Here is a 23,567-nt window from a genome sequence, read left to right on the forward strand (position 1 = left end):
ACAGCAAGACTGCAGTGTTTTATTTTGTGTAAATATATAAAAGTGTGCAAAGTAAAATTTTTGAGAACATAGTAGAGTGGAAAAGAATGCATTTTACTATAAGAATAACCATGCTGAAACTGGAACCTACTAGCTCAAGAACCCATGGCAGCATTTCACTGTCTTGGCCTCCAAGCATCACACAGTGTATAGGTGAACCTAAGAGCAAGTTAGTGGTAGCAATTGTTGGCCCAGACTGCTATTTATTTTTGTTCTAAGAAAGCATGACAGTTACTGAAATCTAGTTTTTGGCACACTTCTGTCCAGCTAACAGCAGATAAGCTGCCTCCCAAGATAACCTGGAAGCTACAGTTTATATGTAGCTCATGCACATAAAGTTTAGGCCTTCAAGAAACACCCTGTACCAGCTAGAGTACTTGCCAAGTGGTATTTCACAGCTTCTAAGGATCAGAAACTTTTGCCGGCTTACATGAATATTTGTAGTTGATTACTGATGAGAAGAAACTTTAAATCTTTCAGCTACTACGTTATAGCTTTTTGTACTCTTCTCTGCAGTATCTGAAGTCAAGCATTAAGTGGGACAAAACCAATGGGATTAAGAGTTGACAAGAAATTTGATGAAGAATAAAGCTAGGATTCACCTTTTAAACAAAACAAAAAACCATAATACAAAACTACCCCCAAACCCACACCACAAACCCTGACAATCAACTTGTTAAATTGAACTGCGTGTTTGCTATGATCAGGATAAATGCAAGATACTGAAGAGAATGGGGTACTGCAAATCTTCAGTGGTAACTGCAGAATGCAGCAGTTCTAGACAGCAGTGATAACTGTTTACATTAAAACATCCTGACTTGTCAGTTGGCCCATTTACTGTTCTACAGAATTTATGGTTTTGTATTACATTATAAAACTATGGTAGAAGAACCATAATTTTATTTTAGAATAAGGTTTTTATAAGAAGGTTTAAGGGTTTTAAGAACAAAACAGTAAGTTAACAGGATTCTTTATGCCTAATGTTTTTGTGTACTACCATCTCTAGCTCTGTCTACACTAGCATTAGATTACCTGAAAGACTTTTAAGCAATTCCAGAGTTCTTTGTGATTAGTCAAGAAAAAGTTTAGATAGAAGCTTACTTGACCCTTGCAGCTGATTAAGAATTATTTCAAGGGGTTAGAGGTTATCTTTAAAAAGTCATACCACTGATTTTTTCCACTTTGAAGGGAATGTGTTATGCTGCAAAATGGGAACAGGTTGTAACCATTTGCAAAGTACTGAAGACAGACCTGTTGTGGTGTTCAGTTTACATTATTCCCTAACACATTTTTCAAGTATTTTCCTCAGCATGAAACACATTCATTCTTGTAAGACTAGTTTTCCTAAACGAGATTATTAGAAATGGAAGAATAAATTGCGTAAAATACCAGCAATTATTTAGATTAAGGTATTTCTCCTCCCCCAGTTTATATACTCTAACTATACACAGGAAAAATGCTAAAGAACTTATATTCAAGGAGCGTTTTCTATGGATACTGCTTCAGTAATGCGTTACATTTGATTGCCTGCACCTTTTCATTAATTTCAGTAAGATTCAACAATTTAGAAGTTTTCTAAAACTGAAGGCCTTAGCAAAGGGAGTGAGAATCACAGTACACTTTGCAACTTGTCAAGATTCTGTTTCACTATGTTTTAGTTATCACACCTAGAGCTGGAATTTCTCATTTGCCACTATTAAGCATTAGCTCTCTTTTGGTCCTTCTAGGAAGCTTCCTTTGTCTCCACTACTCCCATTCCTTCCCCCACTACCTGAAGGGACAGCAGGAAGCCTAGCAGACACTGTTTGCTCAGAATGCCATCAGTAAGTCTTGTCTTCTAGGAACTGGGGCAACGAAGGGACAAGACTCACCCCCCTGCAAGAAGGTTCAGTTCATGAGACTCAAAAGCCACTTGGCAAAAATCACAAGCAAAACGCTTGGCTTCTGGCATGTGGCCACTGGCTGGCACCACCATCTAGCACAAGTGATCTTTACCTAACAACTACAAACCTGAAAAATTAAAGTCTTCAGTAAGTCAGCTAAGATTGATATTTTTCTTGCATTGGTATCTAAGATAATTTAAACAGAATTACCTACAAATAAACCTCTAAAACCTAGCAGATGCAAGTTGTGTTGCGTTTAAAAATAGATTTAAATATACCTTCCCCTAATTAGAATTTATAATACTGACTATACAGTTGTAACTTAAGTTCTAGTAAAATCCAAAATCTGGTTGTGAGTTTACAGAACAGTCTGTTAATTTGCAATACATTATAGTGTTTAATATATAGCAGCTTCAGTATGAATAACACTTCACTTGTTAGCTAGCACTCAGGTGATTTTTTGTTTTCAATCATCTGACATGAGTGAGCACAAACACATACCCAGCATTTTCTATTTAAAACAATTAACTGCTAAAATGTAAATATATCTTCCTACAGGGTAAGTGGCTACAATGCAACAATTTAAATAAAGCATTTGTTTAAACAGGCTTGCCCCAAGTATCCCTTCCCTACCCCATTTGTCTAGGAAAGGAAAACCACCACTGGAACTACTGTCAATCTTGCATGGCACATCTAGCCAAGTTAGCTTTGAACACCACTGTCTCTTCACTCTTCCTGGGATAAGATAAACAGAAGACATTTCAATGCTGCATTAAGATTCAATTTGCCCCCTCGAATGGAAACATCGACTTTGCACAGTCGATATATATTCCAACTGGTCAGAAAGGACTACTCCCAAACAAGACTGCCATCGCACCAAACCACCAATAGGTAAGGTAGAAGTAGGTACAACCAGCAAGCATTTATGTCCTTTCCCTATTATGTTTAACTGGGAAATAACTTCACCACTCCTAACTGGAGTTACTCATTGCTATTAAGAAAAGCCCCATCATTGCCAAGTGTTAGTAGCTCCAAGAAATACAATGCTCTGGCCTCTTAGTAAGGTGCAGTACGGGAGATAAAAGTAGCATGAAGGCACTTGATACCAGCTTTCATACAGTAGTTTCACTTTAGAATAAAGGATACAATAATAAAACCAGACCGATAACTTAAAACACACTCTAAATTTGGCAAGGAACTTACTTAAGACCAAACTAGTGTTATAGGACAACCTGTAAGTGTGCAAAACCATGGAGAAACCATCGACGTATCTTGATGCTATAAGCTAAATCCAGACACAGTCAGGTGCTGAGCATTATTTCTAGCTTCAAAGTAAGAGGTATCAGTTTCATCATCCGGCTGAGGTATAAACGGCATAGTTTGATTCTGCAGATTATCCCAGTCCACACCATGAAAGAGGGGGTGATGCTTCAGTTCTGAAACAGAAGTTCACATAAGCATTATAAACCTCCTTCTGTCCAAGCCCCATAGTCACACCTTGTTCCCTTGACGCATAACTGGCAGTAGATTTGCTCTATTTTGCACTTTTGCGAATCCCAAAACAGCAAACTGCAATTGCATTTTGATTACCCCAACCTCAGTGGGATCAAACTGTTGTGATGCCAACTGTCTTCCCCCAGCTAGAGAACCTATTCTACACAGCAAACCTAGTGGATCAGGGGTGCCGTAGGGGCATTTCTCATGATAGGGCACCACAGAAATTTTAAGCATCACTTCAAAGTTCGTTTCTAGTTCTGCCAAAGTTCCATGCTGAGCAGACACGTGGGAGGAGTCCCTCCTATCCTTCTCCAATGCAGGCCACCTGCCTTTTGCTCACTCATGGAGCAGTCCTCCTCTGCTTTGCACAGTCCCCTTTGGCCTACCACCAGACATAGAAGTCTGTCACCACAAATCACCAGATTCCTTAAGTTATCCTGTTCCGCAGTTATCCTGAAGTGGGATAACTAACCAAGCTGAAAGACTTTATGACTCAAGGAGAACTCCCCTGCCCTGTCCATTCTGACCAGGTGACTTCCTGACACCCAGGATCCGATGTGTCTTCTGCATAACCTGGAAACACCACTCTCTGATGAAAGTGGCTTTGCTACTTTGATTCAATCCAAGAAATCGCCTTTTCAGTGGAGTGGGATACAAACCTGCACCACAAAAATCAAAAGCAAGTAGAAAAAAAATAATAGGACAGGTAGAAATCATTTAGAAGGAAGTGGAAGTTTGACCAAGACAAACGCTCACTACAAATTTTGATTCTAAGCACATACCACAGGCTTTTAGCTGACAGACAGTAAGACATTAACATTTGTTTATTATTTCTATGTTTCCCGATCAAATAATAGAACACAATATTAATGTTTATTTTAGACAAAATGCAGTAAATCAGAGTCAGAAGACTAACTTCTCTCAATAGCTTCAGCAGCCATACATGGAGCAGGACACTGCACAGATACACTCAGAACTGTATCTAGTTCTGCTCTTAAAGTTCTCACATACTGAAAGCTGTCTTCAGCTGAAGAGGAGAGCAGACTTCGTTGTCTTTTCCAAAGAAGTATTAATGTGTACCATAGCTGGCAGTCAGCTCCTGCCCACGTCTCTGAAGAGGGGTGTAAAAATCAAACCCCAACATTGGATACCAGTGTTCTCTGCCAAATGCTGCTTTAAAGCTTTTCTTATCTGGAAGGACTGAACTCATAGAAGCACAGCACTTAAGACATGACATAACTGGAAATTCTCAGTAAGTTAGGCTTCACGCTGAAGAAACAGAGAGAGGGAGAGCGTGTGTGTTGGGGGTGGGAAGAGAAGATGTCAGACAGTGATGGAAACTCAATTACAGTGAGGAAAATTTAATGGTTGTCCTGAAAGCTACTCATCCAGCTTCACTTCAGTGGCCTATAAATTGGCTAAAGACATACAGTTAAAGGTCCTGACAAAGAATGAATTTCCAAGAACTTCAGATCAGAAGAAACCTTTATGTCATCTAGTTTAAATTTCTATGCATGACAGGCAATTAGATTTTACCCTAATATCCAGGAATGAAGACAATAACTTGCATTTAACTAAAACACCTTCAAATTAAGACATCAGATGCTTTTTGGGATACATTAAAGAGCCACAGAATTCCCCAATGACAATGATCTTCATTTATAACCACATGCCTTCTCTAATTTGATTTGGCCTGGTTTCAGCTTCTAGCCTTCAGTCTCTTTATGAGTGTTTCCATAATAATTTCCTTCTCTAGGGATTTCTTGAGCAGTTCTTGTAAGATTTCTTCCTCTTTTTCCAAGATGTCTCACCCTAAGATTCTTTGATTTTATCAATTTTTTTAAATAAAATATAGTCACTGTTACAACAGCAAATGTTTAAGTCCTTCTACAGGGGGGGGAAAAAAAAAAAATGTATAGACATTGTATAGTATATATTGTCTAACTCTGTGTTCCCCTACACAATTCAGTAAAGACAGGATGATTCCTAAAAAAAAAGCCCCTTTGAATTGACTTTTGTAGGAGTCTTCTCTCCCGAACTATAGGCTTTTAATCAAGGTTCCTAAAATCAGTTAGGTCAAAAACCCCCAAATACCTCTTTCTGAGTTAGCTAAGACAACTTCTTTGTTACATCAGAGGGCAAACACTAAACATCCATAACAAAGCAGCATTAAAACAAAACAAGAGTTCAGTAAAAAAAAATCCCCCTCTCCATTTCCTCATTCAAAAGGGCAAAGTCCCACAAGAAATACAGAAAAGACCACAACTTGTTAAGTGTTCAGGCACTATACATGGAACCTAAATAGATGTTAAAGTTTATTAGTCTAAGTTTCAGGAAGAGGACACCACCAGTTTGAAATTTTTAATTAGTTGCAAAGAACACAACAGAATTTTAATACTAACCCTTCAGTCCAGCTCTATTAGTACTGTCAATTGTTAGGAGAATATCTATTGCACTTTGGGCATTATCAGACAACTTTTCTTCACCCTCAGGCCAGGGAATATCTACGGACAAAGATGCAGAGGAGTTGTTAACTCAAACCATAAAGCAAACATTGGAAATGCATACTTTCCCCGATTACTGAAACAGCTTACCTCTTTTCAAAATATTTTGGAAGACCTGTGTTGGTGTTTCATCATTAAAAGGTGGAATTCCAGTTAGAAACTCAAACAGACAAACTCCAAGGGCCCACCAGTCTACAGCAGAACCTGATAAGAGAAATCCAGGTCATTACACTAACACAAAGGTTTAAAGATATTTGCAAAGATTAGCCATGGCAGAAATTGAAGAGTGTTTAAATCCTGCAAAATTTCTTGGAAATGAAGGAAGAGACAAAATAAGTTGTACTTAATCATGGGGAAGATTAGAAATATATTAAATGGCTTTTTAAAGCCAGTTTGCTCCTTAATTCATTATAGATAATACTGGGGTTTACTGATAAAAGCAAGGGGGCTCTTAAGAACAATCTAATTATCAGCTCCCATCACAGAGAATCCAGGAGCTGACTTCTCCAACAAGTTATTTTGTGATAAGAAACAGCTGTCTTTTACAACCACTCTAGAGCCTGGATAAGCGCTCCATGTTGTAACTCGTATCTTTCTTTTTTTTTTTTTTGAGAAGACTCCAAGAATTCAAACTATTGAACTTAATTTTCAGTTGTCTAAGTTTATGTCAAAATATTGACGACAGCTTGCAGAGATGAGCCAGTATGCAAAAAGCTGGAATTACTTCCATTACACTGAAGTTGATTAGGGTAATGCATAATTACTAGCTATCTCTTCTTTGTTATTAAATAATTTTGGTTTTCCATGTTCCAGGTTGTTAACCTACTTAAAAACAAGCAGGCAAAGACACCACTGCATGCATTCTAAGCTTCCTGCACCTTTAAGCCATGCCCACTCCACCGTATAAAGAACAGATGCCACAATTGCTGCAAAAAAAAAAAATCTTTGAAAGAAGTGCAATTTTACTTGGGTTTTTTTGGCATATAAAAAAAAACCATTAAGACACCTCCAAGTTAAGAAAACAAGTGTTTTGAGCCATTTCAAAAGGACTATTGACTAAGTTTAGAAATGCTGAAAACCAAAATGTTTAACTAATAATCTAATGCACATTCAGCAACTTTTAACAGCAGTAAGAGTGTCCCACCAAGCTAAGCGTATCAAAGCAGTGAGATCACATCCCCTGTTGTTAGAGGTACTCAGATGTTCCTATAAAATATTCCCAGCTTCAGTCAAAGTCTATTAAGATCACAAGTCTGAACAATGTAGTAACACAGGTTTCAGCAGCAATTTTTCCCTACTCAAAGTTTAACTAAAAATTAGATTAACTCCTACCATATCCCTGCTAAATCACGTCTATCAATATTTGAATCAAGAAACAGAAATACGAGGTCTTGAGCATCTGAGCCTTCTTCACCCATACACAAAGCAAATCTGATTGACCACATCCAGTGAAAGGAAACAATGAGAAAGTGTCTCTGGTTTATTTCCTGTTACACAACATCTTTAAGAATGCTGACTTTACTCCTGAAGCACAGGCTTATGTGTGTGATTTCTGGTAGCCTAGTCAGTGATACTGATGTTTCCTGAAGCTTTTGTGGAATCATCACACATTCTTTTGTGGAATGCATACTGGACATAGCTTTCTATATAGAAACATTGTTCACCCGAACAATTTTCTTAGAAATTGTAATCTAGTTATACTTTGACTGTTCACAGTTACGCTGAACACTCCATTTCTGCACAGTAATAGCAAACTCAGATCAGAGTCCCTGCATATGAAAAGACAATGAAGCAAGAACATTACTAGCACTGCTAAAGCCCCTAACAAATATAATCGAATATCAAGTACGATTCCCCGAAGGCACAGGAATGCAGGGTTTTTTGTTAAGGTAGTAACTCAACAATAAACAATGTTAAATCCAAGTTAGAAACATAAATAAAATAGTTTTGCAACATTATAGTTTAGGATTGAAACTACATTTACAAGCAAGTTAACACTAGAAATATTTAGTGAGAGAAAGTCTTGAGTTCCAAAGCCAGAAAACCCTGGCTTCACTGAAGGTAATGGGAGCTTTGACATTTCCTGACATAAAACCCAGGCTCTGCAAGTTATCACTGAAGTCTGAAGACACTCAATAATTGCACAGAAGTCACCTCACAACCAAGTTCCACGTTGTCTAAGTAGCCTTAATTACATTTCCAAGCTATTATCCAGTTTTAATGCCTGCCAAATAACCAGGATTTCTAAATGGAAGTGCAAAACAACTACACATGTTTAATAATTTTAGTTGTTACAGTTAAATTGTTCTATCTTTTCATACAGTTTTAGTTAATGTATATTGGCTGCATACAGCAGAATTTTACTGTTTCACAGATTAGTAATAGCTTTTGTAATGAAGATATCAGTTTTCCTAAGACTATTAGCTCTACAAAATAATAGTATACTTTTGAGATGGAAATAAAATGCAATTATAAATACAACAAATGTATCAGGGATACCTCGCATTTATTTTTTGTTAATGGATCTTGCAAATTAGTGGGAAAATATTTCAGACTTTTTGTTAATTTCAGTGGAGCTCAGGATTGAGCCAAAGAAATCTATTCACTTCAGTTACACTATTTTATTTTCTTATATTACCTTGCAGAAAAATACTTGCTGGTTACTACTGTACACTTATACGGAAGATCCTGCCAGAAATCTTAGGCGTTTCATGAAGTTACTCAACTCAATAACTGATTTTAATGCAACTTTATAAACTTATCTGGATGCACATAACACACTGATATCAATAAACATGGAATACATTCTAAATTCCACTAAGTTCCACTTGCCACCTCCACCTCCCTCAAGAATCTTTAAGGACACTCAGGATGACCAAGTTGTGATTCCTACACCACACGCAAGCCTCAGGCTGCCCAAGCACACCTTCCAGAGCATTAGATTAGCAGCAGGCAAGACCATGCTAGACAGTCAAAACCTCTGGTCACGTAAAAAACGTAAATGGAAGAAGCAGCTGAAGCAAACAGCCACCCATGTTGGCAGAAGCTAAACACCAGGTATTTTTAGAGAATTCACTATTTCATTACTTGAAGGGTTTAGAGCTCTAGAGACATTTAGAAGTGTAAATATGTCACCTTTCAAGTATTTACAAAGTCCATGGTTTGTTTGTCTTACCATGAGGCTTTGTCAAAAGCAGCTCAGGTGCCAGGTAGTCTGGGGTCCCTAGGATGCGTTCACCTTCTACTGGGGCAGCTCCTCTTCTTACGCTCTTTGGAGTCCTATATGGTGTGCCAGCATCTCCCTGATGAGGTGTCTTAAAAGATGCAACAAAGATTTCAGATGTCAAAAAACCCAGAGAAACTCCTATCTTCAGGTTTAGTAATGGGTATAAAACAGTTGATACTTAAGTTCAAGTCAAGAACATGTCACAGAACGTACATTCCCTGAAAAAGTATGTCAAATATGCTTCCATTTATTTATCTCAACCATCTTGAAGTATAAAAAGTTAATCAATGCCTAGTCTTTGAGACACTTTTCCTCAACTTCTTCCTCCAGTGTCAAATCCACAAGTAACTTCTCAAAAAACCCCCCAATCTTAAACGCCCCTTTCAAACGCAAATCTGAAGATAACCTACTAAATAGAATGTCAAAATAGCCTTTGATTTCAGCACTGAGTTCTTAATATTAGCCTATGAAAAGCAAGCATGTGTGTCAAATACCTGTAAAATAAAAAGGAGAATCCTGAATTTTCTTACACATTGCATACCAGATGTAATCAAAATATACTAAACAAGCCCTTTATTGTTTAACCTGCATCCTACAGGTTGCATAATGCCTGCAGATGAAGTTCTACTCAAGTTAGACTTAGGGACTGTCTGCAGCTACACAAACCTTCTGAAAGTTAATTTGGGCCATTATTTGAAGCTAAAATATGCAGGTTTGCAAAGAGATCAATAAATTCTCATAGTCGATAGGCTGACTGCAATGCAAGACTTCCTGTTTTGACCTGGAGATATTACTAAATTATCTTGTAGAGACTTATTCTTTATTTTTCAATATACCCTTAATTCCTATATATCTTGTATAATTTCATTTCCAACTTCATCTTCAGTGCAGCAGAGATCAACTCATTATCACTATGCCATAAAGGCTACAGAATCCACTATCAAAGTAGAAATCAGGTAATCAGGTCACAGTGATGTAATTTTAAAAAGAATCACAAAAGTATATGAAAAAGGTATCCTCCTGTTTAAGTTACAAAAAACATGTAATGCCATCAGTCATTTATTTCTCAGAAGATGAAGTGCATACTACTCTGACTCCATTTCAGCTGAATACAAGCTAAATTTCATAGTCAATTAAAATTTTATGTAGATGAAACAGAAGCTAGCAATTCAGACAAAGACAGCAGAAAAAAGGCCTTCCCAAAAATGACATTTTGAATGTCCCCTTTTGGTACACCAAATCATTCAGTTTTGTCCAAAAGCTTCAAATCCTGCAACTAGAACCTAAGTAACTAGATAAAGGTCTTGTAAAGCTGTGCCAAAACAAAACAAAACAGAAAACACTGATTGAAAAGTATCCTTTTACTTTTCCCACATCAGGGCTCTAACTTACTTTAGGACAGTAAGATTTTTTACTTACTATCAGAAGGATTAAAAAGGTCAAATCAAAAACTTTATACCCTGCAAGCAGCTATTACTGTTTCCATCAATCTTTGCAGTAGGCTTGTAATTGGTACTTGACACCACACATTACACCATTACTTTTACCAGAATGAAAAAAAGAACATAGCAGGCATAATAGCAGTTACTAGCAGCTGAAGAACATTTGCAGACCATCTTGGGAGGGATGCAGGATTACAAAAAAAACCCCCACTTCCCATTACATGAGGAAACCTATAATTACTCACAGGAAGTACCACACTGCACTAAAAGTAGGATGAGACAAAATAACACAGGCTTTCTTTACTAGTTCACCATAAGAGCAAAGAGTTTCTCAGAGGTGGACAGACAATTCATGTTGAGCCAGAGGCAAAGCAGTGGACATAGTTATTGCTAAACACTTACAGAAATTATAATTTTGGCCACACAAGTACAGGAAGTTAAAGCCTGTCAGCAAAGGTCACTTTCACAGACTACCTCAAACTCCAATTTTCCCTAAATTAACAACTGAAATGAAATCACTTCAGATCACTGTCTAATGCATGCACAAAGTTTCTGCACGTCTCCTTACATACCTGATAGACCCTATACGGTCTTCCTTTCTGTAATGGAGTAATAGCTGTTGGGTAAGAGCCACTACAAGCAGGTGAAAGATCCATTATATCCAAGGAAGCCATGCTACATGGCTCAGATACATTGGATATATTAATTGGACTATTATAACTTCGAAAAACAACAGCATTTTTTTTAATGAGATTCAGTGCTTCCATCATCTTTTCTGAGGGAGATCCTATGTCAAGGTAAGTTTCTTTCATGTGTTTTTGGTCATTATCCTTTTCATGATCCTCTTCCTTCAAACCAGGTGGCTTGCAGTCCTGGACAGTATGTGCTTCCTCTCCATTTTGAGGGGCATCTCTGGACTCCGGTGATGTTATTAGGATGTCTTCTGGTTTTGGTTCCTCAAAGGAGAGGTCTTTAACACTCTTGTCCAAATCTAAAAGCTGCTTTTCTAAATGGCTTTCTTTAACAGACATGTCAGGAAATGATAAGTCCGAATCGGCACTGAGGATTCCTAAAGGTTTTTCATCGTCAGTGCCTAAAAAACTTGAGTTCACATACTCCTTTTTATCATCTTTTTCATAGTCTGCATCCATATCACACATAAGATTTTTGGTTATAATTGAAGTAAGTGATTTTTCTACTGTTTGCTGGTTACCAATAAAACTCTTAACTTCTTCCTTGCTTTTGCAGGTGTCACGTAGGCATCCATTATTACAAAGCATTAAGGACTGAATTTCTGTTGTCAAACCTGTCCTTTCGTTTGCTGGAAATTCTGAGATCTGACAACCACGTTTATATTCTGCATTGCTTTTTTTAACATAGTTAAGTTCCTGACAAGGACTAGTGTCAACTAATTCAAAGCTTCTTTTTACACCTGGCTTTTCAAAAACTTCTTCCTCTTCGATAGGCTTGTCAGACTCATTCTGTCTTGAAGGTGACTGTTGTTGATTAGAAGTTTCTGCTGTTTCATTAGTCATAACTCCTTTATTTACAAGGAGTTTTTCTTCCCAAATCTTATTTTCAGAAAGACATTTTCTGACTATGCCTTTCACATCCAGTGTGGTCACAGGAGTATCTATTATATCGGAAGGTTCACTTCCCAACTTCTGCCTACTGCCAGAGTCATTGCTGCTGATGGGAGAAATAGCAGACTCCAGTTCTTTCTTCTTTAAAACGTTAATACCTTTGCTATTCAGCAATTCTACATTGGAAAGGGGAGCTGATTCACTGTTACTTGTTCTGCCTGTTGTAGAATAGTGTTCATCTTCACTTTGCTGCAAATGAGCACATTAAGTTTTGAGTATCAAGAAAAATAGGATTACAGCATTATAGAAATACCTTGTTTCCACTTCCATAAAGAACTGCAAATTGGCAAGCATTACTTATTCTTTATAACCATGAATAGTGACAAACTAACATAATACATTAAAAAAAATCAAAACTAAATTAGGGATAATTTGACTTTTAAGAGCATAAAATAAGCTTACTATTTTAAATGCCTAAGGATGAAGAAATATAGCAATTAAAGTTGTATTTGTGATTTTATGTTAAGAACTTAAGCTACAGAACTTCCGAGTTTCCAAGAAACCCCAAACTAAAGAACTCCATTATACTACCCTGTGGCATATTATACTTCAGAGATGACAAAAGACAAATCTGATATTACTACTATTTTGGTAACGCAATACTAAAAAAAGGCCTTGGGAAATGGACAGATAAAACAAAGAATTATAAATTGTTTTAAACATAAGTTTTTGTGTGTGATCTAAACAGGAATCATGACAAGGGACTAAACACAGCAGCATTTTCTTTTAGGTCTGCATCTGTACAGAATTTTATTAACAGTTTAAAATAGGAGAAAGTATTTTGTATCAGCTATAGTTACTGGTGTTAGATTAGTTGATACAAAACCCTTCAGTAATACAATTCTTAAACATTTTCAGTTTTTAATAGCTAGTATAAGTTTGAAGTGCATTTTGTTTATTATTTTCCCCAAGTTCTGCCTTTTAAAGAAATTCTTTTGTCTGCATGCTGAGCTAATAAAACTACAGGGACAAGGTTAGCTTCCAAAGAGCCAGTGCTCCCAGCACTGCCCACATTGTGAGGAATAGGGCTAAACCAATAGATGCCTTCTCTTTCACTCCTTTGCTGCAGGCTAAATGGCATTTACTTTTCCTGTTACATTGCACAGGACTATTATTTGCTTGATGAAAAATACTAGTTTGATTCAAAACTCCTACTTGGCAAGGATTACAACCCCTGCTCCTTCTCCCATTGGAAGGCTTCTCTACACTTGAAATAAGTGGGGGAAGTAAGTAGAGGAGATCTGCAACAGTGCATAGACAAATACAAGCTAATTTTAGTTTATAGTGGGAAGATAAAACAGTCCTGACCTCTACATCTTTCTCCCACCTGGGGCTGCTGCAGCACTCTGATTCCATACTGGAAAGGTTCGCGTGCGACAGACTACTGACGCTGCAGGTATCAAACCTTTTTCTTGACTGAAGTAGAGTAGGAGTTAAACTTCTCACTGGCATCACGGGAGTTAATTGAGAAGTATCAAGATCTTGCGAGGAAAAAGAAATCAAATGTTGGTGCAAATAGGCAACATATATTAACCCGCTTCATACTATGTCAAGCTTTGACATCAAAGGAAGTTCTGGAAAGTTATGCATGACATCATAATTTCTCATCATCTTTCCTGCATAGTCAATTCACTCATTTTTTGAAGTGGGAACTTGCCAAGAGTTTAAAAGCAATCTGAACATTAGCACCATAGTAGCCTTCTTTCTCATTTCAGGTTGGAAATGAGTAAGCAGCAAGATAAGACAATTTAAATGAAAGCACACATTGCTATATTAAATCATTTTCAGTGAAAGTATGCCAAGAACTGACACTATTTCTGTAAAATCTTAAAGGCTGATTTTGAATTCAGTGGTTGTGCATGTGAAAAAAATCAAAACATGACATAAGCAGTGTAGGTGAAAATATGTCAGACCTTAAGTACTGGAGGAATGGTAGACAGCAAGACACCAATAGAAACACACCTTTTATCAAGTGGGTCCAAGCTGCTCACATAAAATTAAAAGACCACAACCTCACAGTCAGAGTATTACTCAGTACAAGGCTTGGTATACTCACATGTTTTGAATAATTTAGTCGAAAGAGGGGTATTTTCCTTTTGGACCATAGGTAAGGGAGAAACCACTCCATGCAGACTGTCAGATGATTGACTTGAATTGTGCTCTGGCATTTTCATTCCCACAGGAGTATACTATCAAGCAGGAAGAAGCATAGTTCAAAGTTAATGAAGCCTGAACAAAACACCCAGGATTGATAGTGTAACTTCATATATTCTTTATTACATTTGCATTGGAGTTAATCATGCCCATTTACCAAAATTTTTGAAGCACAACTGATAGTCAGTAATTTGAAATATAGTCCGAGGTAATCGCTTCAGAACTTCAAGGTGCTGGAAACATATAGTAAATCATTCCACCAGCTGGCAGAAGAGGTGCAAGAATAGCCTTAGCACTCCTATTATTACATTTAAGATAGTAAGCAAGCTAAAAGAATGAAGTACTTCAAAGACAGTGAAAATTACTTACAAAACCCAGAGAACTGATGAGAGACAACAATTGTCCTGGAGTACGTGAGTAGTCTTGTTTTGGCTTTGCCATTGATGGTGTAGTAAGAATATCTATCATATTTATCTCTACAAACAAAAAAATACAAAGTAGGTCAGGTTTTCCTTTTGCTATCAAGTAAGCAAAATTACAGGCATTTACTTAAGTTTTCTCAAGAGAGGAAAAAAAATTTAGTCACATACTGAATATACAAAAGAAGACACCAAACCCAAGTGAAGACATACCCATACATTCCTATTCAACACAAGCTGTTTCTTCCTGTATAGCCATCATAAAATTACAGTTTATATACAGAAACTGTAAGAGTCCAGTTTATTTTCCAACATACTATGTTGCAAGTGTTACATTTTCTAATTTGATACCAGCTTTGGTTTTCAGGTAGCAATTCCAGCCTATGGCCTGTTGGCCAAGAGGGTAAATTTGATTCAAAGCCTGTCTTCTCTCCCAAAGACATCTCAAAAAAGCTACAAATTTTTCATAAGTGAAAATTTAACCTTAGATGCCATTTATTGCTCACTAGTGGTAAGTAGGCTTATAGCTTACATATGTTCAACCGAACACAATAATCTGTCCCATTAGAGCTTATCAAAGCAGTATATTATAGAAAATACAGTATACTTAGTATTTTCCTCTACACTCTTAAAACCATGAATCAGAAACTCCATAGAAAACTCTGAATTTCTACATTCCTTTAACTATATAAAAAGGCTGTACCCACCACCAGCTATCTGAAAAAACTAAACTGGTGCTGTGCAGCATTATTAGTTTGGCTGATATGGCTAAGGGGTTGGAGGTGCAAACTAGTTCAGGAACTGGCTATTCACCTTAAGACCTGCAGCCTATCACCTGTGGCAGTCATTTGACTATTCAGCTCTATTTTCTGCTACTTGAAAACACTATGTTCGTATGCTAAAGCACTGATTTATAATCTTCTGTTTGGGACTCACCACCTCCCCCTGTCCTTCACATTAATGTCTGAAAGGTCCCAGCTCAGGTTAGAAGTTAATATACAGAAGGACAGAAAAACATGAACCAAAGGACAGAAATAGCCAGAATTATTCATTCACCCTTTGAATTCTCTTAGTGGACTTCACAGAAAACTTTGAAATCCATACCCCTCAAGACAAATGGCTCTAGATAATATTTCATACCCCTTGTCCCAGAGAATAAATATTTTAGTTTCTGAAGTGCAGTGCACAGAGCAGACCCTTTACTAGCATATACCTTATCAGGATGTACTAACTAGAAATCATATATTAGTGCAACATTTGGGCTTATTTAATTGAAAGCTGCCCTCTACGGGGATGTAAAGCATTCAAGAATACAGGAATGTAACACAAAAATACATTCTAATACAGCCAAAAGGATACAGACAACTCTTACCTCTGTTCAGAGTAACTCTGGAAAGCCCAAAATCTGTCAACTTTATATGGCCCTGATTAGAAATGAGCATATTGTCTGGCTTCAGGTCCCTGAAGACATGAATATAGTTGAAATCAGTAAAAGGGCAACGGAGCAATATTAAGTTAACTGACCAGAAATACTCAGTACAAAACTTTGATTATAGCTGTTTCTCAGTAACATCTCTTAGCCAGCAGATGATTCCAACTGGAGGAATACACCAGAACATTTAAACATATCTAGCACTAAGTATTGTACAAACACACCAGGCCTTGTGACACGCACAGTGGTTTTACACGAGTTGCACATTTTGTGTTTCAGCAGGTTTAACAAGTGTTCTTTATGAGTACTACCATCACAACATTTACTAATGCATAGCTCCTACACACAACAGTACCCATGACAAGCAAACTTCTAGTAAAAGTTTTCACGTGTGTTCTCTGTAGCACCACTGAATGCAGCAAAGAACTCTCAGTACAGCGGGAACATTAGAGTAGTCAGTGTCCCTTTGTCCTACAGTTACATGCTGGCAGTATCCAGAGGTTTCCTGAACTAACAGTCATTTAAAAGCCACAGGGAGAGGGGACCTAGAAGGCAGCATAGCTGCTAATACACCACTGTACAGTGGAAAGCAGTGTGGATTTGTCTGCCTAACATATATGGACAGCTTTTATTTTAGGTGTTGTTTCATGACATTGCTGCAGTGTACACATGCAAAAGGAGCTTCCAGAAGCTCTAGCAAATGAAGTAGTTGTTACTATAAAATGGTGATTGGTTATATGCTTGAGTGTAAAATAAAAAACCCAAACTACCAAATACTTATTTGTAAGAAAAAAAAAAGAAGTGGGTTTTACCTGTGGATTATCCCATGTCTGTGAAGATAGTCAAGAGCCAATGCTGCTTCAGAAATATACTTAACAGCCATTTCTTCATCAAAATATCCATAAATATGGAGAAGAGATTTGACATCTCCACCAATAAGGTACTCCATCACCTGCCATTCAAATGTTTTAAATTTAACATTTTAAAACACACTTCAAATTTGCGAGTAAAATATAAAAAAGCTTCACCACTAGGAAAATTAAATTTCAGAGAGCAGAAGCTGCAAGAAGCTTCCCTGCATGAATTTCATTTCCCACACAATATTTTTCACTTGGATAAAATAATTAAAGCTTCAGATGACAGAGGACACAAAACATTTTATTTCAAATAGATCATATACTTATATTATTTGCCTAGCCTACTTTCTGTAATCAGCTCCCAAATAAATACTGTAGTCAGTTTTTTAATTAACTTCTGAAAGATTTCTATATTATAGAAAATAAATTGCAAAACGCTTCTGTGAAACACAAGGCCTGAAGCCAAAGACCCCTGTTCTATATAAATAAAAACTAGTGATCACAATGATTTTATTTTGCAAGTGTTTATACACAATATTAAATTCAGACCTAAGCTTTGTGAAATAAGTGCAAATTTCCAGAATGTATCCAGTAAGAGCTACTGTGCAATTAAGACATGAAAGTGTTTTAAAAAAATACATAAAAAAAAATTATGCAAACCCATACATTATGGCCCATGTCCTATTCAAGATAAAAGTCAGCAGGGTTTCAGAAACTCACTCTTCAGTGACAAGAATTAATTTAGCGGGTTTTGGTCAAGAAATCTCACCAGTACTTAGATTCCAACACACAATACTATTCCATATTCTAGCATCTCCTTTACAAATCCTGCACCCTGAACTCCTCTACTCCATGCAGCAGTTAACAGAGATTCCAGGAAAAAAAGCCTTCATTTACACTCCAAATGCATTGCAGGAGTGCAGAGCAACCTCATCTCAGAGTTTAATCAAGCCATTCACTGTGTGCGCTTACAGCAAATCAGTCAAATTACGCTAGACCCTTTGTGGACAGTCTTAATCCATACCACCTTTATGTGGAGGCAGTACATAAAACCATATTTAAGTCTTGCCGTACTCCACAGTGCTCCATATAGACTAGCACTTATTTTTGCCACTCAGTTATCCTCTTGTCATCTAGGCCAACTACCATAATGAATTTTGAGCACAGGCAATAAGTAAAACAGATTTCCTTTTAAGTGAGCCATGGGATATCTGCTTGAACAGAATGGTTTCTTGTGTTGTTTTCCCTAAGATTTCTCCATATTCCTAAAACAGATTAGCTATTAGAAAACAGGGAACACAGATGGAAAGATCTCAAAGGTACCAGGGGAAAAGAAATATTTCACTTGTTCAACCATTCTGAGAAAGAAGAAAGTACAAGTGACTAAGGAGTACTCGCTGACTACCGTAAAAGTATGTTTTCAGACATGAATATAGTTTTGCACTCCATTTCCAACACTAACATAAGTACCACAGCCATTTATTTACTCACTAAATAGACGTTATTAGCTGACTGAAGTGAGTAGTATAAGTGCACAATGAAAGGACTTTTACTGAGAGCCAGTGCATCCCTCTCTGCCTGGACCTGGTGAACCATGTTTTTGTTGATCATGTCTGCTTTTTTCATCACCTGAAAAACAAAACAAAGTAGATAAATATCTTTCTTCTGTGCTTAACCCACAGTTCTTTAGACAATTCATTTATCTCTACACTTCAAACTTGCATACATATATACATACAAAACAACGCTATAACTTCATATACAGACAGAATTTTAAACCACAGGTTATTAGAGAACCTTTTTCATTACTCTTATAATTCAATTCTGAGTGAAAAATCACACTGTCAATATTTACTGCAATTGCACACACTGGGAAATGAGTGTTTAGGCTGTATCTGAAATTAAGCTGCTCCGAGTTAATCTGTTATCCACAGTGCACAACTCAGAACCGGGAAAAAGTGTTCAATGCCTAGATATACGCTTCCTGATCAAGTCTTTCCATCTCTTCAGAGGCTGAGATATATGACCTGAGGCTTGAAAATAGAATATATCAGTAAGCTATCCCATCTTGGTATCCTCAAGTGCAAGACTGCAATTATTCCAGCCTCTAATTCTTAATTTTGCAGAGAAAGCAAGTGAATTTTTTGCTTAATTTAAAATTTACAATCAAGTCACCCAACAAATATTTATTTCCTTGGGAAGAAGCCTCAAAGACATGCAACTCACAATGAAGAAATAACAGGCTTAACCATGAATTGGGCTCTAATTCTTCTGCTGAATTACTCTACTATATGTTGATATCCACTCGATATTAATCTTGAATAGAAGACGCATAATAGCACAGCTGATATGCATATGTAGCAGTTGACTAAATACCTTGGAAGTTTGCCCATCTTCAACATCTTTGGTCTAGATATGTATAGTGATATTAAAGAAAGTTTAAATATCCATTCTCTGTGCAACAAACTGTAAAAAGTTGAGTCTACAGCTACCACCACCATTCATTAACAGAATCTGGTAACATATAAAAATAGCAAGACATAAGTATCATTTGATACCTTCTGTGTAAGTGTTGACCTTAACTGTAAAAATATTTAGCATATGTTAAATTCAGTAGCTTGAATGATCCATAAGTCTCACTGCAATAGGGATAAAGGATTTACACAAAAGCTTTTAGGTCAGAATACTTTAAATAAACTTGTGTAAGATACTAGAGTAACATAATTGAACCACTCTATATGCAGCATCTAAACTGTAGAAAGTGTTTCCACAGCTACCATCACCACTATCAAAATTGATACAGAAAAACCCCAAAATGCCACAATGCATAGAACTACACATTTAATGAGTGTTGGCCTTAACTGTACAAATATGTAGCACGTGTTAAATGTAGCTGTCAATAATCCATCAATTTCACTGCAATAACAATAAAGGATTTACACAAAAGCTTTCACCTCAAAATGCTTACAATACAATCATGTAAATAGACATATATAGCTCTGAAGAGAATGTCTATTTTGCATGACTTTTTACATTTCCTTTTCTTTCTGTACTATGCACCTGGTTATAATCCTTCTAATTGCAAAGTCAAGCTCGCACAAACCATCAGTAAAGTTTTTACTACTGACAAGCCTAATTTTCAGTTCCGTGAGTATCAACATAGAAAACGCAAGGTTTTTTTTCAAATGTCTACTCAGCAAAAATCCTTTTTATAATTTGCTCCCTTTACACATTTCAGAGACAGACTTTACATTCACGAACAAATGTGAGAACGCCCTCCCAGTGGCACGACAGCTGAAGGCATTCAATTATAACAAGTATTTACAAGCAGGAAGCCAACAGCGCACCGACGCTTTAGAAGGCTTTTGGCGCGGTTTCTCTACATTTAAGGAGCTGCTAAAAGCAGTTGTCGTTATCAGATGCCTCCTAACTAAAGCTTCCAGGCGAACAGGGACGTGAGGAGAAAGCTAAGCACATCTCCCAGGCACTAGGCTTCTGCCAGAAGATCGGCGGCTCCCCGAGAGCCCAAGTGCCGGAAGGCAGAGGGACTCACGGCGGGGCAGGCCCCCGCAGGGTACCCCCCTCTCCTCTCGGGACGCCCCTTTCCCACACGTGATCAAAGGAAAGCGGAGGGCGGCCGCAACACCAGGCAACGAGGGAAGCCCAAGGGCGGCGGGGGAGGCGCCTCGCGCGGCCCCTCACCTTCACGGCATAGAGCCTCCCCGCCTTGCGGCCCAGGTACACCTTCCCGAAGGCGCCGCGGCTGATGGGCTTCACGATGGTGAACTCCTCAATGGAGGGGGGCCGGGGAACCTCGATGCGCCTCGGGCCGGCAGCTGTGGCGGCGGCATCCTCCGGCCGCGGCTCGGCCACCGGCTCCACCGTCCCCATGTCGCTCCCCAGCCCTGGCGGCCCGCGCCGATTCAAAGCGGCAGCGCCCGCCCCGCCCCTCGGCGTCACCGGCCAACGGGCGGGCGCGGGGAAGGAGGGCGGTGCTCTCGCGAGACGACTCGCGCGGCCACCGTTGCGGCTGGAGGGAGGCGCCTGTAATGGCGGATGGGGCCCTGCTGCGGGCTGCCGCGCCGGGGCGCCTCGTGGGGTGCCTCTGCAAGTTGAGGCCTGTAATAATCAGTGATAAGAGAAGCGTTCCGTTATACCTTAAATATTAAGAAATTCTTTTACCAAGCAATGTTTAGCTTTGTATTTAACAAGCCCTGCGTGCTTAAGATGTACAGAGAAAATATCCTAACCTTGAGAATAGATGCATCCTGGCAGAAATGCTCAAACAAGGTGGATAAGAGAGAACAGCTTGGCCGGACAACAGTTGAGAAACATCCAAGGAGAAGAAATTGTCCTCAAAATGCTCATGACCATAAAAGGGAAAAAGGAGTAGGGGGCTAACTCCCCAACCAACCACTGACGACCACCTGAGACCCCTGTGCCTGTGTAGTGTAGTTTTACAATGCCAGCATTATGTAAATGTAATAGGTAGAAAGGTGAAGACTTCTTTGAAAGTGTATGAATATTTGTCTTTAAGGTATATAAAGGATGAACTTTTGTTTTAGTGTATGCACGTTAGGTGCAATGACCCCCTGTGCATGCAGCACTGCAATAAAGAATGCCTGCTTTCTAAAACTCCAAAACGAGTCTTGGAGAGTTCCTCTGCTGGTTTCTACGGTAACAGATGTGCCAGTTGCTGCCCTCAGAGATGCCATCGCTGCCGTTTGCACAGGCCTCTGTGCGGTGGTGGCTGCTGTGGTGGCCACCCTCCGGTCTCACCCAGGTGGTGCTGCTCTGGGTGGTATCTGGTGAGCAGTGCGCTCAGTTTTGCTCACAACCAGGAGGTAAATGTTCATTATTGACACAGACAAGCTGAATAAAGTTGGTTGCAGTGTTACCTTTGAGGTTTGTGAGCGTCGCTCTGGCACAAGGATTTCTGATGGTCACTGTCTGTGGCTAAACAACATTGCCACACTGCAGCCTTCCCAGCTTGACTCCTTAAAAATGTCCTAATTCTCCTTATTGTATATAGCAATTAAACCCCACAGCATTCATTCTGTGGAGTTTTTTTTTTTTTTGGAACATTCATTGTGACAAACTGTCAAAGCTTTGATGTGACTAATAACTACTCAATTTGTCATACAGGTTTCTAATTTGGCAGTAGGCTGTTACTTGCTATGAGCAGGTAGGCTGTCCTCTCATGTCCACAGGCTGCTTGAAGGTACAGCAATTCAACAGAATTCAGTGTGAGACATCAAGGAACTGGAAGGTAATATTTATTCAGAAACAACTGATTTTGGTCCCACATACCCATTTTCTCATGCGCTTCACTCACATTTTCTCACGCTTGCATACTCGCCAGCTCCAAGTTGTGTGTCCAAATGGCGTAGCCAGGATAGTTGGTGTGCAAGAGTACGCAGAGATCTGGTCCTTTCCATCGCTGTTGAGCCCTTACTGTCTCTTGGCGTCCTCTGGGTTGGTGATGACAGATTGCTTTCTGGGCAGATCTTTTATGATCAGGATTTAGAATAACATGATCTGCTGCTTCCTTCCAATTCTTGATTACTTCAGCCTCCATTAATCTTAGGCAGGGTTGCTCCCTGTTTTGTTTCCTTATTTTGGATTATCTCCATGGCTACATTCTGCCTTCCTGCTGCGGTGATAGGGACGGCATTTACATTGTGCTCTGCCCTTGCTGCCATCCTCCTGTTCCCAGAGCACAGGCCTCCTGACAAATCATGTGCCTTACCAGAACGCAGGCCTTCTGCTTTCTGTTTACACAGTACAGGCCTCAGTGTTTACCAGTTTTACTGCTCTCAGTTGTGCTCTTGGTCATTCTTTTAACCCTTGCCTTACTGCTTTTGTGCTGTTTTCACATATACATTGTTGTTCATAATTCATTCACACCAGTCCTAACTGTTCTGTTGCAGTCCCTACACAAGCAAAGACCCGTTTCCAACCCACGTAGCCCCCACACTGCGGGTCCCTGTCTGAGCAGCATCCCGGTATTTGGGGGTTTAGAGGAACCCCTCGGGCTCAAAGAACCCTCTGCTTCTGCAGAGGTGCTGGAGCCAAGGCAGGGCCCCAGCACGCCCTGTGACCAGCCCCGCTGGCCCTCCGCGGCCGACTCAGCCGCTAGCCTGCAGTCCCCGCCGCCAGCCGTCCTCACCCGTCACCCAGTGCCACGAACCGTCCCTTCCGGGAACTCGCCAGAGGAGCCCAGCTCTGCCCGCTCCCCGGAGGTGATGATCCTCGGGCAGAGGCAGGCCTGGCAGGTCCGCCGCCCCCGGCTGACAGCGGGCACCCTGCGGGGCCCTCCCTCCTCCTCGCCTCGGGCACCCCCGGGGCCTGGCTGCGCCCACACCCCTCCTCTTCCTCCTCCTCCTCCCCCTCCCGTCAGCCTCGCTGTTTCCGCGCTGACGGACCCCGGCCTGGCCCTGCCCCGGCAGAGGGGCCTGCCCGGGAGGATGG

At 39.3% G+C, this 23,567-nt stretch overlaps 1 protein-coding gene across 2 annotated transcripts; it reads right to left on the reverse strand.

The window, feature by feature from the left end:
* On the reverse strand, positions 1-23,435 carry MASTL (microtubule associated serine/threonine kinase like). 2 transcript variants are annotated; one of them, XM_074866639.1, is made up of 13 exons: positions 23,266-23,435; positions 22,407-22,749; positions 18,588-18,725; positions 17,052-17,191; positions 16,180-16,268; positions 14,758-14,864; positions 14,291-14,423; positions 13,543-13,715; positions 11,164-12,423; positions 9,099-9,237; positions 6,014-6,127; positions 5,822-5,923; positions 1-3,358 (listed from the first exon to the last, which is right to left on the reverse strand). In XM_074866639.1, the coding sequence occupies exons 2-13, from the start codon at positions 22,416-22,418 to the stop codon at positions 3,201-3,203; spliced, it is 2,565 nt and encodes an 854-aa protein (XP_074722740.1). In that variant the 5' UTR covers positions 22,419-22,749; positions 23,266-23,435; the 3' UTR covers positions 1-3,200. The 2 variants fall into 2 exon arrangements, with proteins under 2 accessions (XP_074722740.1, XP_074722750.1); XM_074866649.1 differs by having other exon boundaries at positions 22,432-23,435.
* Between the last annotated feature and the right edge of the window lie 132 nt (positions 23,436-23,567).

Source organism: Strix uralensis, chromosome 1 (assembly GCF_047716275.1).
Source record: "Strix uralensis isolate ZFMK-TIS-50842 chromosome 1, bStrUra1, whole genome shotgun sequence".
In the NCBI taxonomy this organism is placed as follows: Eukaryota; Metazoa; Chordata; class Aves; order Strigiformes; family Strigidae; genus Strix; species Strix uralensis.

Bases quoted from the DNA above. Each gene is read 5' to 3' on its own strand.
- MASTL (XM_074866639.1), bottom strand. The intron at 9,238-11,163 runs GTATGTAAGGAG...GCATCTTTTAAG, and splicing joins GACCGTATAGGGTCTATCAG to ACACCTCATCAGGGAGATGC. The intron at 5,924-6,013 runs GTAAGCTGTTTC...CTTTGTCCGTAG, and splicing joins CCAAAATATTTTGAAAAGAG to ATATTCCCTGGCCTGAGGGT.